Below are 13,255 nucleotides of genomic sequence, written 5' to 3'. Positions count from 1 at the left end.
TTTAATAGTAGCTACAGCAGGGAGCCCAGCATGGTGCTGATTTGTGAGCTGTGGGAAAGGTGCAACAGGATGAATGAGGTCAGAACTGTAATAATCTGGATGGCAAGAAATAATCAAGGAGGGATTAAAATGCTAAAACTACAACACAATCCCCCCCAAAAAAACAATATAAAGAACTACAATGATGTCAAGAGAAAGCAAGAGCACACTGCAAACCATGTCATGACAGCGCAAGTGCCTTTTATTTGGGACCAAGAACATAAAAAGCAGTGCCATCGTTACATTTTGCCTTTCACATAACATTTTCTTAACCAGCTTGTGGTAAACTCTACAAAATAAACCAAACTGTTGAGCTTTAAATAAACAAGTAAAAAAGGGTTTCCATGAATCCATGTGGGAGCGTCCAGGGTTTAAGAGGAGCATCAGCTGGACTGCATCAGGTTCAGTCATCCTCGTCAAAGTCCTTCCTGCCCTGGGGAGCTTTAGGTCCCCCTGCTGGTTTTGCCATGATTATCTGAAAGAAGGGGAGAAAAAAAAAGGATGTCAGTCGGTGGGATTTTTTTAGGCTGGAAGTAATGAGTGCCAGGATCCACACAGCAGGCTGTTGGGCTCAAAGGCAGGGTGGCTGTCAGCTCTGACACCAAAACATTCCTGTAGTTAGAGGCTATCAGAGAGGAACATTAAACAAATCATTGCCTAGTTTAAAGAATGAGCGACTAAGTTAACATGGAAGTAATAGTTTGAGCTATTTTGAACTTATAATACAGCTGAAACAACTGTTCTTGTATCTTTAACAATAAAAAGAGAATAATAACCTATAGTTAACGGATCAGTAAAAAGATCCTTGTTGGCTTTTCCTGGATAGGACTACGGTGGCCTTAAGGTACAAAAGTACAGTTGGACACACTTCTACAGAGCTTGAAACTTGGGTCACTTCCAGCATTTGGTATATTCTCATTTAGTACGACACTGTTGAATGTAAACTTGTTTCGGTGGTTTTTAAAGTGTCCTACAACTTTAACTTTAAATTTGTCTCAGCTCAGTGTTTTGTACATTTTTTTTGTAAAATGTAAATTTGTTTCAGCCTTTGTAAAAGTGTTTTACATTTTTTCCAATAAAAAGTAAAACATGTTAGTAACGTTTAAATTTGGTGTTCAGAAATTCATTTTTGGTGGAGTAATTGATTTTAAATGACAGTTTTTATGCATCTTTGAACGCTGTTGGGTTATTCCACTCTTGGTGCAGAATTCAAGCAGCTTGGCTTTTCTCATTAAGAAAACATGGAGCACCTTTAACAAAATTACAGACACTGGAATAAAATGGTGATTCAATGAACTGCTGACTTAAGCACTTCAAAGAAGAATCTAGGGCACACGATTCACTTATTGCAATTTTAATAAGGTGTAAATGACTAACGTTTTGATGCACAGTGCACTTCACAGATTTTTTTTTCTGGCACACTGGACCAGTACTAAATCTTTGGATTAAAAACAAAATTTGTGGTATAAGACAATGTTTTTTGTATTATTTTTTTGCACATTAAATGTCTCTATTCTATCAATATACTGTATAGTCATATTTATAACACATCTGAGCAGGTTTGCTTAGCTGATTCTAAACATTGGAAAAATAATTGTTAAATCTGAATGAATTTAGCAAGAATACAAAGTTTGAATAAAGAAATGCCCTTTCTAATATTTAAGAAATTTCACTGATAAAACAAAGGACTTATTAATAATTTTTATGGCCATAAATGTCAAAAGTCTGTTTCGAGACTTTTCAAGACTTTAAGGATTGTCTGGAACCCTGAAATAAAAAAAAGATCCAAAAACAAGAGTTTAAACTCCTATCCTGACACTTTCACTGCTCTGACTTAGTACAGTTATTTAGACACTCTACATTTACAATAGATTCAAACTGTGGAGTTGAAAACCACCTATATATTACATTAAAGCAGTGAAACCATGAAAACCTTTGATGCCACTACAGCTGATTTAAACCCCCCTGCAAATGTCCCATTGTGTTTAAGTTTATCTGCAATCTTTGGTAGAGGAAAGCCTAAAATTACACAATGGGGTGACCATGACTTCTATTTTTGTTGCTGTGGCATTAAAGTAGGTATCAGTATTGTCATAACTTTTCTTTTGTCATCATAAAATTTTAATAAAATCTTAAATTCCACTTTCAGCCAACAACGTCTCTGCAAACATGCATCTCATCTCATGAACAGTACATTCTTCATCTTTGTGAACATTTCATGCATTTGTTGAATTCTGTACTTGCCTTTGGATGTCCACTGCAAAGAAAAAGTTCATTAGTGCATGCAGCATGCTGTCAAACCAAACCAAGCCCTGTGCTCTGTGCAAGTTAGAGGTCTCAGTGATTTATTCACTCTCAGTGATACACCTGGTAATAAATAAATATCCTGTGCAACTACATAACAAATCTCAGCAGTGAGTTCTGTATCACACCCGGTGTTAGTAGTGACAGGCAAATATTTCGCCATAGTCCCGTGAGTGCTTCAGTTTAACAGAGTTAAAATCACACACTCATTCTAGGACGTACTGATAGAGGGGGTGTGTGCCCTCTAGTGGTGGGTATCAAATTTATCAGGCTCTTCATCCCAATCGTCCTTGTCCCAGTGGCCTCTCTGTTTGGGAGCCCTGGGTCCCCCTGCAGCCTTAGCCATGATGATCTGCATCGCAAACACGTATATACACAAACTAATGTTAACTACCTGGAGAGACTGGAGGCTGCTGATTCATAGAGGCGTCACAACAACACTTTACCCATTGGATAAAGAAGAATATTAGCTTTACATACCAATCAGTGATCTTACGTTCTCATTAACCTGATTAAAAAGAAAAAGTTAAAGCCTTATTCCTCATTAAGGAGAGCAAAAATGTTGACTAGATTACACATGAATGGAAGCCAGCAGGCTGTCTTTAGGTAAACTCACCAAAGAGACAAAGATTAGGTTCAAATGCCTCTAATTTATCAAGGCATGTATCAGTACACCAATGTATTAATCAAACACCAGCAGAGAAAATGTGTACCAGTTTAACCACACTGTGTGAGCAAAACTAGTCTGTATTTTTCTCCTGCAGGTGTGAGTGTTATACACTGAAGTATGCCCTGGTTAATTAAAGGCAGTCTAACTTGATCCTTGTCTCTTCAGTGAAAGCCTGCTGGCTCTCCTCACTTTGCTAAATAGTTTTTAAACTTCAAGAACACTCAGCATTTTTCTTCCTTTCCACTGTGAGCAACCTTCTTTTTCATTTTAATAATAAAAAGATTCCTGAATGGTATTCAATTATTATCATATTATTTTGACTATCACAAAACAGCAAAACTAAAGCTGCTATAAAATCCTCACATGTACATTAATTATAAATATATGACTATGAAGTCATGCTTGCCAGTGCTAAAGCACACACTGAACTACATACTGCACTGTTAACCAATGAAACTGCACTTTATTTACATTTTATAATTGATTTTCTCTTGACATGATAGGTGGCTCTTAGAAAGTTTGTTTTTTGCTGCCCTGTCTCCTGTTTTTTTTAACCATCATTTTCCTGCAAGCGCTCATAAAATTACACTGTGTTTCAAAAGTATGTGAGCAGGAAAAATTAGATAAAATAAAGAAAACCTTCCCATAGGACACTGCCAGAACATTATAAATCTCCCTTTACTCCTTGTATTTGATCCATGTCAACACAATTGACGGACAGGAAAATTTAAAAAATGGCAACAGGGTAAGAAAGGCACACTGCTTTGTACAGCTTCACGCGTAGGGAGTCAATATTATCAAGTGGATTTTGTTGCCAACACTTGCATATGTTATGAGGCTGCCTGAACACACTTATGTCTGCAGATGTCCTTTTAGCATGTGTAACTGAAAAACAGCCCTTCACTTCCATGAATGCTGAGAGTTTCTCATGGATATAACAAGAAACTGAACCTTGAGGCACTTCAGCATTTTTCCATGAAAGATAGAGTAAACTAAAACTTTTATTTTCTGTGGCTGCTTTACTGATCTCCTTGTTGCAGGCGTTTTTGTGTGCACGTACCTGGTCCACCCTCAGCACTGTGATGGCAGCATTGGTTGCTAGTTTGATGCCCCAGTGTTTGACCAGGTATGGCTCCACAATACCAGCTTCAAGCATGTCCTTCAATGCAGGGCCATCAGCCTGTTGACATATTCAGGTCATCAGAACCAAGACAAAGAAATGCATAGCTCTTCACATCCAAAAGTATATGCAAAAACCTTTTTACTTCCTGGTTGACTAGTTTTTGTGTGTAGTAATTTATATTGCATTAAAAAGGGTATAATTTTTTGAACAAAGGAAGAATCCTCTTGTCAAGTCATCTAACCATTTCACACATAAACAGTACACACCTCGATATCAAAGCCCATGTTTTTGTTTCCCTCATGGTGAGCTGAATAAAGTTTAGAGATGAGCTCGCTCCCCTTCACCCCAGAGTTCTCAGCCAGTGCACGTGGCAAAGCCTCGAAGGCTTCAGCAAACTTTTTGATGGAGTACTGCTCCAGACCGGGGCAGGACTACAGAGAGAGTAGGGGGACAAGAGAGGTCACAATAATGCATAATACAGGGCTAGACCAAGAGAAGGGTTAGTTCGAGTCATACCTCTCCATATGAGGTGATCTGTTTGGCGAGCTCGATCTCAGTGGCTCCTGCTCCAGGTACCAGGCGTTTATCCTACGGAAAGGGAATCAGACACTGATGCTATGGCGAGTTTAAAGTTAAAACATTCAAGTAAATATCAGAGAATCTAACAGCTTCCAACATCAGCTTTACTTTCTGTATCAAAGATTGCTTTCCATGATTCTGCACTCATAAGAGCAAGGGAGGAGAGGCTTTTTGATGCTGCATGTTTTACTAACATTTTGTACAAGAAAAGCTTAAAAAGACAGGTTAGTAAATTATCCCATGAAGTGTAAAATATAGCACTTTCCACTGCAAACATCTCATTTGCAACCAAAGCCCTGAATGGGCTAACATTAGCAAACAATGGTGCCTCTGTTTAAAATGCAATCCTGTGTACTGGTGACTGAGTAAGACATTAAAAGCAGAAAGAATACAGATATATGCCTCTGTCAGTGTTTGTGAGAACCCTCAAGGTGACTCAGCTCATTTACTGAGTCACTGACTCAGTAGGCTTATTCGTTTATGTTACTTTGTGTTCTTTTTATGACTCCCAAATGCACCTCAAATTAAATTATCAACAAAAAGGGACCATAGTCTGGTGCCATCGAGATGTCATGGTAGTCATGTGTCTACAACTGGTCAATATTTAGACATTCTTTAAATTAGATTTATTTTAATCAACAATGCAAAAATCCTACAGTGGTTCCACTTACCCTGACCAGAACCTTGAAGGTGTTAACCCCATCATCCACAGCCCTCTCGATGTCGTCCATCAGGTTGTCTGTGGAGCCTCTAATCACGATTGTTGAGATGGCGCCGTCTTCTTTCTCTGTTTAAAACAACCAACCATGCATTAACTCTAAAACCAAGTTAAACAAAGATCACAGAGCTGGATTACAGTGAAAGATATTTACCGTGTTTGAAGACGACAACCTGAGTGTCCCCGACCTCCGTCAGGTACACGTTATCACAGTGACCCATCTCCTCTGGAGTTGGAGCCATCTGAGGAAACAGGAAAGCACAGTCACACATGATTTAGATCACTTTACTTTTAAAACAGATTATATGATAGTAGAACAAATTGATTTAAAAGAAATGAACCAAAACTCACCATCTTGGGTAGAGCTACAGCTCCCACTGTCTTACATAACCTCCTGAGGTCCCACTTAGAGTTGAGCCTGAAAAAAAAAACGGGAGGTTTAAAGCCGTTCAGTTCAAAATGATAAATAAAAAATATGGTACTATACAACCTTTGTGAATTACCATAGCACTTCCACTGCAAACTGATCAATAGCCATCACAAGACTGTGGTATTTTTTTAAGGTTTGTTTTTAGGCTAAGAGCCTTTGTTGAATGGAGTATAAAATCAGGACAGAGACTGGGAAACGAAGTGAGGAAAGGAGCCACAGGTTGGACCAGAATCTGAACTGCCTGCTTTGAGAACTGCAACCTAGGTATATGGGGTGCAACCTAACTGCTAGGCCATCTACACCCTTACTGTATGTTTTCTAGATATACATCCCCACTACTTCTGAAGCATTTAGAGTAAACACAATAATCCCCTACACTGTAATGCAATGAATTTAAAACAAAACCTATTTGAAAGAAATGGCCAGTCTTTTCCCTCCCATTATGTAAAACAGTGGCTCCCAAAGTGGGGGTGGGGACCCCCAGGGGGAGGTCGCCAGACAGTGAAGGGGGGACACAGGATGCGTTCCAAAAAACAAAGAAATTTCATATGGGTTAAAATAATACATTTTATATATTAATGTAAAAATATTGTTAAAAAGAGTTCAATTTAAAACAAAATGTAGTTATCAAGTGATATTTGTGCTTAAATGTGAGTAAAAGTTATAAAAACTACCTAAAATGCAAGTTCTATACATGATGCACTTTATCCCCCTATAGGGAACACAGGGGTCCATCTCTGTCATTATTTTTGGGGTCATGGGCTGAAAAGTTTGGGAACTGCTGATGTAAAACATGCACACCTGGCACATCCAACATCAGTACAATCCATGTTTTTGTGTTGGACATTTTCTTTTCATGTTTTACTTTGAGAAATTCTGGCGCTGACTAAATGATATATTTTAAAAAATCAGGGGTCCTCTCAGTCCTCTTACCGTACAACCATGAGCTGGTATTTGTTAGCATAGTGCAGTGCCATGTCAGCAACTTTCCCCCCAGTGACCACCACGTTGGCTCCAGCCTCCTTGATGGCCTTCACCTGAGCCTCCATCATGTCTTCCTCTCCCTTACTGAAGTTCAGCAGCTCCTGTGCATTATTGATGAGCACTGTGCCCTGAAAAACAGTTAAGACTTTTATTTAGCCTCAGTACATCTTTACAGCAGAGTTTATTAACACATAGGCGAATCTATACACCACTAGAGGAGGCCTTTTTAGTAGCATACAGCATTTTTTTCCCCGATATGTAGATTCTAATCACAATAACAGTAATGATGGATGAGCAGTACTATCAAGCTACTGTGTATAATATTAACAACCATAAAATTACCTGTATAACTTAAACATAATCTGTGCTCCCACAATTGTGATAATGTAAACTCTCTGCTTTGTTGAAAACAGGCATTAACAATCTGGAGTCTGTAAGAAAGAATGATAAATAAAATAATTTATCTAAATTCTGGAGAGTGACTTATCGTTGGCATTGGGCAATACCTCATATGTCCATTTATCATGATTTTAATTTGATTTTCATAAATCAATGCTATTGGTCACCCTTTACATCTCCCATTGGGCGTCACAAATTCAGAGCCATTAAAAGTGTAAAAACGATGCTAAGTTACTACTGAATATTGGAGATATGAGCACATACTGTGTTATTTTTAAATTAATGCTCGACAAATTTAAAATGTGTCATATAGAAAGCAAACCCAACTATTTTAAGAGAACAGGTAATGTAGGAGCATATACATTTAAAGTTTAATAATACATTCAAGTTTTAGTTGAAGTTAGTCTGGTTCAGGGTGGTCATGTTTCCAGTATTTCAAACTCTGATATTATTTTAGTAAAACCACTTGATACCAATACCCAGGGGGAAAAACACAAGTTCTAGGCAATCAGTATTGATAATTTCTTGTTTATAGTCAACAAAAATTGCAAGAAAAACTTCTGATGAACTTCACCAATATATTTGTGCATCATAGGCAGTGTCCTTTTGTGCCTGTGGTAGCTTTTGGTTAAAAATATAAACATTTCGATACTATGAATCATTAAAATAGCTAGAATTGTATTGTTTGAAAGCATGTGGTATCAAGAAAGTATTCAAGTATCAAAAATGTTTGACTCTAGTCAGAATCTTCCAGCATAAAAAAAGCACTTCAGTGTCCTTACCTTGGTTTCTGTCACCGTACTGTCAAATGGGCAGGAGAAGACTGCGACCTTGGCGTCTTTAACTGATGTGACGTCTCCCTCTGCTTCTTTTTTGAACACCATGCCGTGAAGCATGGAGGATGCCGTCACCCCACAACCCTAAAAATACCACACACATTAACATAAGAGGCAGAAAATGAAAAACAATTTTAAAAACACACAGTCAAGGATGAAACAACTTACCAGAATCTTGCACACTCTGACGTTGTCAACATTGAAATTACCAGACTCTGGGAAGATGGACACTGCAGCACAAACAAGTAAAGACAAGAAAGTTAGAGAAATACAAATTAATCATGTTACAACCTTATTTGACAGGCTGGGTTTGATTTGGATAACCTGACTCACCACAGGCCTCTGCGATGAGCTTCGAGAGGAAGTCTTCATTTCCATACTGTTTACTCATGACTGCTGTGCGAATTAAAGATGTTGCCTCTTGAACATCATGAAGATCTTTGGCTGAGGAACATACACAGTCTGGCAGGATCTCCAGGGTCTTCTTGCATGCTTTCTCATAGCCTTCAATCACCTGAAAAGAATGGAACAGGAAATAATGAGAAATTGCAGCAATTTGGTTCTTTGAAATGCACAAAAGTCCCAAACAAAGTATGTCAGCTTTTGTTACTGAGTCTATGATTATGTTTCTTTAGATGACTAACATGTCAAACAAACTGCAATACCATCTTTATAAACAAGCACAATAGTAAAAATATATTTGTCTACCTCTGACACAGACAGGCCCATCCTGAGCAGCTCTTCAGCCAGCTCCAGCAGAGCTCCAGCAAACACCAGGACAAAGTTTGTACCGTCTCCAACCTCCTGCTCCTGCATGTGTGATGCCATCACAATCATTTTGGCTGCTGGATGCTGCACCTGAAGAACAACAAGACATCAACGTTGAAGTTGAATATTCCTTGTTAAGACTTTATCACTGAATGCAGCATGCCACACAGAACTGTAAGTTTTCCTCACCTCAAGCTCTCTGAGAATCGTAGCAGCATCATTGGTGACAAACAGCTTCTCCAAGTGGTTGATGACCATCTTGTTCATTCCTGCAGAAAAAAAATGTTACTATTTGGCCCTCACTTGCTTAATCATTCTTCAAAGTAAAGATCTAACAGTGCAAAGCTAAAAAATAAATAAATAAATAAAAAAAATAAAAACACAGGAAAGTGCCTACCATTTGGCCCATAGGCAGTGCGTGTTGTCTGTGAAAGCTCCTTACAGGCTCTGATGTTACGGAAGACGGCCTCTTCAAGTCCTGAATAGTGCTGCATGAGAAAACATGACACATAATCTTACTATTTTAGAAGTGCATTTAATCTGATTCAATTTCAGAACAGATATTATGTGGCTACCACAAACTGAAAAATAATTGAAGCATCCTGCCTTGATTCGTCAATAATTTGCTGGAGATACTGGCTTTAAACAAGACTTAGATGAGCTGTTGTTTTTTTTGAATGACACTGCAACATCAACTTCTTTGATTGACCATCTTTATTATAAGGCAAAGAGACAACACCTGAATCTCTACTTCTCAGCCCCCTCCAGATCCTTTCTCACAGTAAATTGTACAGATGGGTACACAGTGATGATGTCAAAATAACCACAGAAGACAAAAAAAAACAGAGGAAGGCGACGCACAAACTACAACATAATAAATCTAAGATTATTCAGGACAACCAAATACCTGCCAAGCAGTTGTAACTGTTATAAAAACATTAAAAGATACAGGTGCACATATAAACATGCTACATGGGCATCACCATACGATTGGAAACATATATATGAGAAGCATTTTAGCTTATTTCTAACATGAAGCATCATCATCTTTAATTAGGCAGACAGCAGATGTAGCATTCATATCATCAGCTTTGACAGCTAGCTAAACGCTTTATGGGTGTGACTGCTAATTGGCACTCATTTATCTCAGCAGCTAAAATATCTAAGACACCAACAGTACTTCTATGTGTCGGAGGAGACAATAAAAAGCTGCATAAATCAGTGTTTAATCCGTCACATCAGCCCCGGCTCCGTAAGCTCTAAGCGGCCTGTCTTCCTTCCAGAACTCTCCCACATGACTCTGAATGAGCGTGCAGACTCTGCGGCTAACGCTAGCTAGCATGCTAGTGCTAACAATAACACGCTGCTAGCTTTCAAATTATTCCAAAAGTCTAATTCAAGCTCACCTTGGCGCCATCTTTCAGCATTTGGGCAAAGCCCGGTGCTTTGGGGACGTGTAGGGCCATTTTCTGATGTTAAACAGCCCCGGTATCTTGGAGAAAGCAGCCGCGGCGTGGGTTCAGCTCTGGGTACAAAGCCGGAGAGAAAGAGGAGGAGCGATTTCATCAAGGCGTGGAGCTCCGACGGGTAACAGAAAGGGACAAACAGTGCGATTCTGATTGAGGCCGCTGCGAGAAGGTTTTTAGACGGTTATAATAACACTGACTGAAATCTATCTCACAAAAACAAACAAGAACATCAGTGGTGAAATTGATTATTTTTGTATGGTCATCATTATTGTTCTCCCATTTTTATCCGTATTTAACACCAGTCTTCATTAGAGCTAAACAGTTTGGAAAATTATCTTATTGCGATTATTTTTCCAAATTGCGATTTAAAATGCGATTATTTTTCCAAGTTCCCGTGTATTCTGAATCAAGCATTGCATTATTCTATACTGAAAAACCCAGGATTCGCTAGATTATATTAGATTGGATAGAGTGGTTTTTATGTAATTCTTATTAAGATTAAATAAACATAAAGCAATAAGGAAAGTATAACATTTTAGTAAATAATTTTTAAAAATGACACTTGAATGTTTTCATTATGTGTTTGAATAACATCTCTGCTGCAATTAAGTTCTACAGTCCAACTCACATTTCAGGTTGAAACAGGGACGTAGCGAGGGATTTTGGGCCCCCAGAAAATATATTACACAGGCCCCCCTTAACTGGCTAGCCAAGCAACAAATGTTGCTTTTTTTTTTTTTACAAAAATAAATGCATTTCAATTTATTTTTTAAGCATAATTTCCCCATTTACAAGCAATATTTTTACTGTGGTTAAACTGAATTTACTTGCATTATTTTGCAGCGCTGGACTATACCATTTGGACATTTTTAAGGGAGGAGCAGAAGCTCCACGGTATTTATTTTACTCTATTTGACACAAATTTCAGTCTGTTAACTGATTGATTTTGTCACTTTTGATTCAATAATGACACTAATTACTATATATATATATATATATATATATATATATATATATATATATATTTTAAATTACTTTATTTTTAAAAACCATTCAGCCCTACTCTGAATTCTTGACAGAGTAAGAAAAATGGATTTAAAGGGACTGAAAGTATTTTCTTTGTAGTGTTTTCACAGAGGAAGAGATTTCATGATCTTGTTGCATAAATCACACGTCTTTTTTTTTACTATTTTCTTTGTGTTTTAGGATGTTCTTACATATATTTTATAGATATTATATTATATTTTATAAGATTATTTCTTTGCATCAAATGGAGTTAGAAATGTGTAAATGTGTCTTACACAGCTTTGATAACTGGATCTATCATGTCCTTGACTATTATTCTCCCTACTGTTGTCACTTCAGATCCCTGCTAATGCCAGTGTTTATTCTGCTTTCTCTCTCAGCCAAACGTCACTGTGCGTTGTTTTATTGTCATATCTTTGTCTCTCCAGCTGGCTCCTGTGTGATCCTTTGCATCAGTGGTATCCTCCTGTCCTTTGCCAACATCGAGTCGGCCATCATTGCTTTCCACAGCCTGTTAAAGGGAGCCCATGTCTCTGACTGGGGTACACCCTGGCCACTGACTGGCGACCCCTACACTGGTCGCCAGTCAATCACAGGGCAGACATATAGAGACAGACAACCAGGCACACTCACATAAACACCTACGACCAATTTAGAGTGTTCATTTAACCTAATGAGCATGATTTTGGTGGAGGGAGGAAGCCAGTGTATCCAGGGAGAACAACTCAGCACAGAAAGGCCATGACAGGAAGTGAACCAGGAACCTTCTTGCTGGGAGGTAGTAGTGCTAGTCCCTTCTTTTTTAGGTAACAAATACAAAATATATGGACTTAATTGCCTGCACTGGTAAAGATATAAATATATAATACAGGCAATGCAAATAAAAGTATTTTTTCATGGCGTGGTGTTAACTACTTATTTGTCCATTTTAATTCAACATATTATATCATAGAAAACTTTAATCAGAGTTTAGCACACGTACACGCATACCGATCCTTCAGCCATAACCGCTATGACATCTATCACCATTATATTACAGCTAAACAATCTAAACCAGATAATCAAAGTCTGCTCCAAGATTATTGGTGTCCAGCTGGAGGACCTAAGCTCCCTCTGGAAGAAACGTGTGGTCCAGAAAGCCAGAGGAATAATAAATCAGCCTGACCACATTCTCTCCTCTGACTTTTCTCTTATGCCCTCTGGGTGGCGGTATCATGCACCCCCAAGGAAAACCAACAGATACTCAAACTCATTTATCCCTTCAGTTATCAGGCTGCTAAATGCTGAGAGGTGAACAGAATCTGATTGGTGTGTTTTGCTTGTTAATGCATCCTTGACATTGTATTAATTGTACCTATTGTATTTATTGCTGATCCTGTGGATCTGTTGGCACTGACATGTGATTGTGGTTGCTTATTTGCTGCAGTGAATGTTTTGGATTTGTTTGTCTTTGATCTATGATTGTTTAGATCGTTTCAATAAGGCAGGATAAACTGTAAACTGAATTGCCCTTCGGGGATTAATAAAGTCGTCTGAATCTGAATCTGAATCTGAATCTAAAGCTGCTAGCTGTCTGATTACTCACACCTGCCTACCATTCAGAGCAATAAGCCTGAGATCATAACATTCTTGACATGATCTTAAAGCAGTAGTGGTTGCACTTTGCTACTCTTCTTAAGGCCCTTTGCTCCAAATTAGTTTCCTTTTACCACCACCAAGTGGAAGCACTTGTTTATATACTTTCAGTTTTCTGCTAAATTGTACAGTTGTGTTTCTCTAAAGGGGCAAAAGACAATACCTGGGTTCTATTCTAGGATAGATAGGAAATTCAGAAAGCCATTAACTGTCAAATTTACATTGAAGTAAAAATCTCATTTAAATCACCAATTCCTCTAAGATTGTTTATAGGT

At 38.2% G+C, this 13,255-nt stretch overlaps 1 protein-coding gene across 2 annotated transcripts; it reads right to left on the bottom strand.

The window, feature by feature from the left end:
- Nucleotides 1–220: 220 nt before the first annotated feature.
- cct8 (chaperonin containing TCP1, subunit 8 (theta)) lies at nucleotides 221–10,412 on the bottom strand. 2 transcript variants are annotated; one of them, XM_041801971.1, is made up of 16 exons: nucleotides 10,257–10,412; nucleotides 9,248–9,338; nucleotides 9,040–9,119; nucleotides 8,791–8,940; nucleotides 8,416–8,596; nucleotides 8,251–8,312; nucleotides 8,029–8,166; nucleotides 6,797–6,975; nucleotides 5,785–5,851; nucleotides 5,588–5,675; nucleotides 5,387–5,502; nucleotides 4,653–4,724; nucleotides 4,403–4,567; nucleotides 4,074–4,193; nucleotides 2,566–2,695; nucleotides 221–514 (listed from the first exon to the last, which is right to left on the bottom strand). In XM_041801971.1, the coding sequence occupies exons 1-15, from the start codon at nucleotides 10,314–10,316 to the stop codon at nucleotides 2,588–2,590; spliced, it is 1,677 nt and encodes a 558-aa protein (XP_041657905.1). In that variant the 5' UTR covers nucleotides 10,317–10,412; the 3' UTR covers nucleotides 221–514; nucleotides 2,566–2,587. The 2 variants fall into 2 exon arrangements, with proteins under 2 accessions (XP_041657905.1, XP_041657906.1); XM_041801972.1 differs by lacking the exon at nucleotides 2,566–2,695.
- Between the last annotated feature and the right edge of the window lie 2,843 nt (nucleotides 10,413–13,255).

Source organism: Cheilinus undulatus, linkage group 12, assembly GCF_018320785.1.
Source record: "Cheilinus undulatus linkage group 12, ASM1832078v1, whole genome shotgun sequence".
Taxonomy (NCBI): Eukaryota; Metazoa; Chordata; class Actinopteri; order Labriformes; family Labridae; genus Cheilinus; species Cheilinus undulatus.
This window is presented reverse-complemented; position numbering and strand designations above follow the sequence as displayed.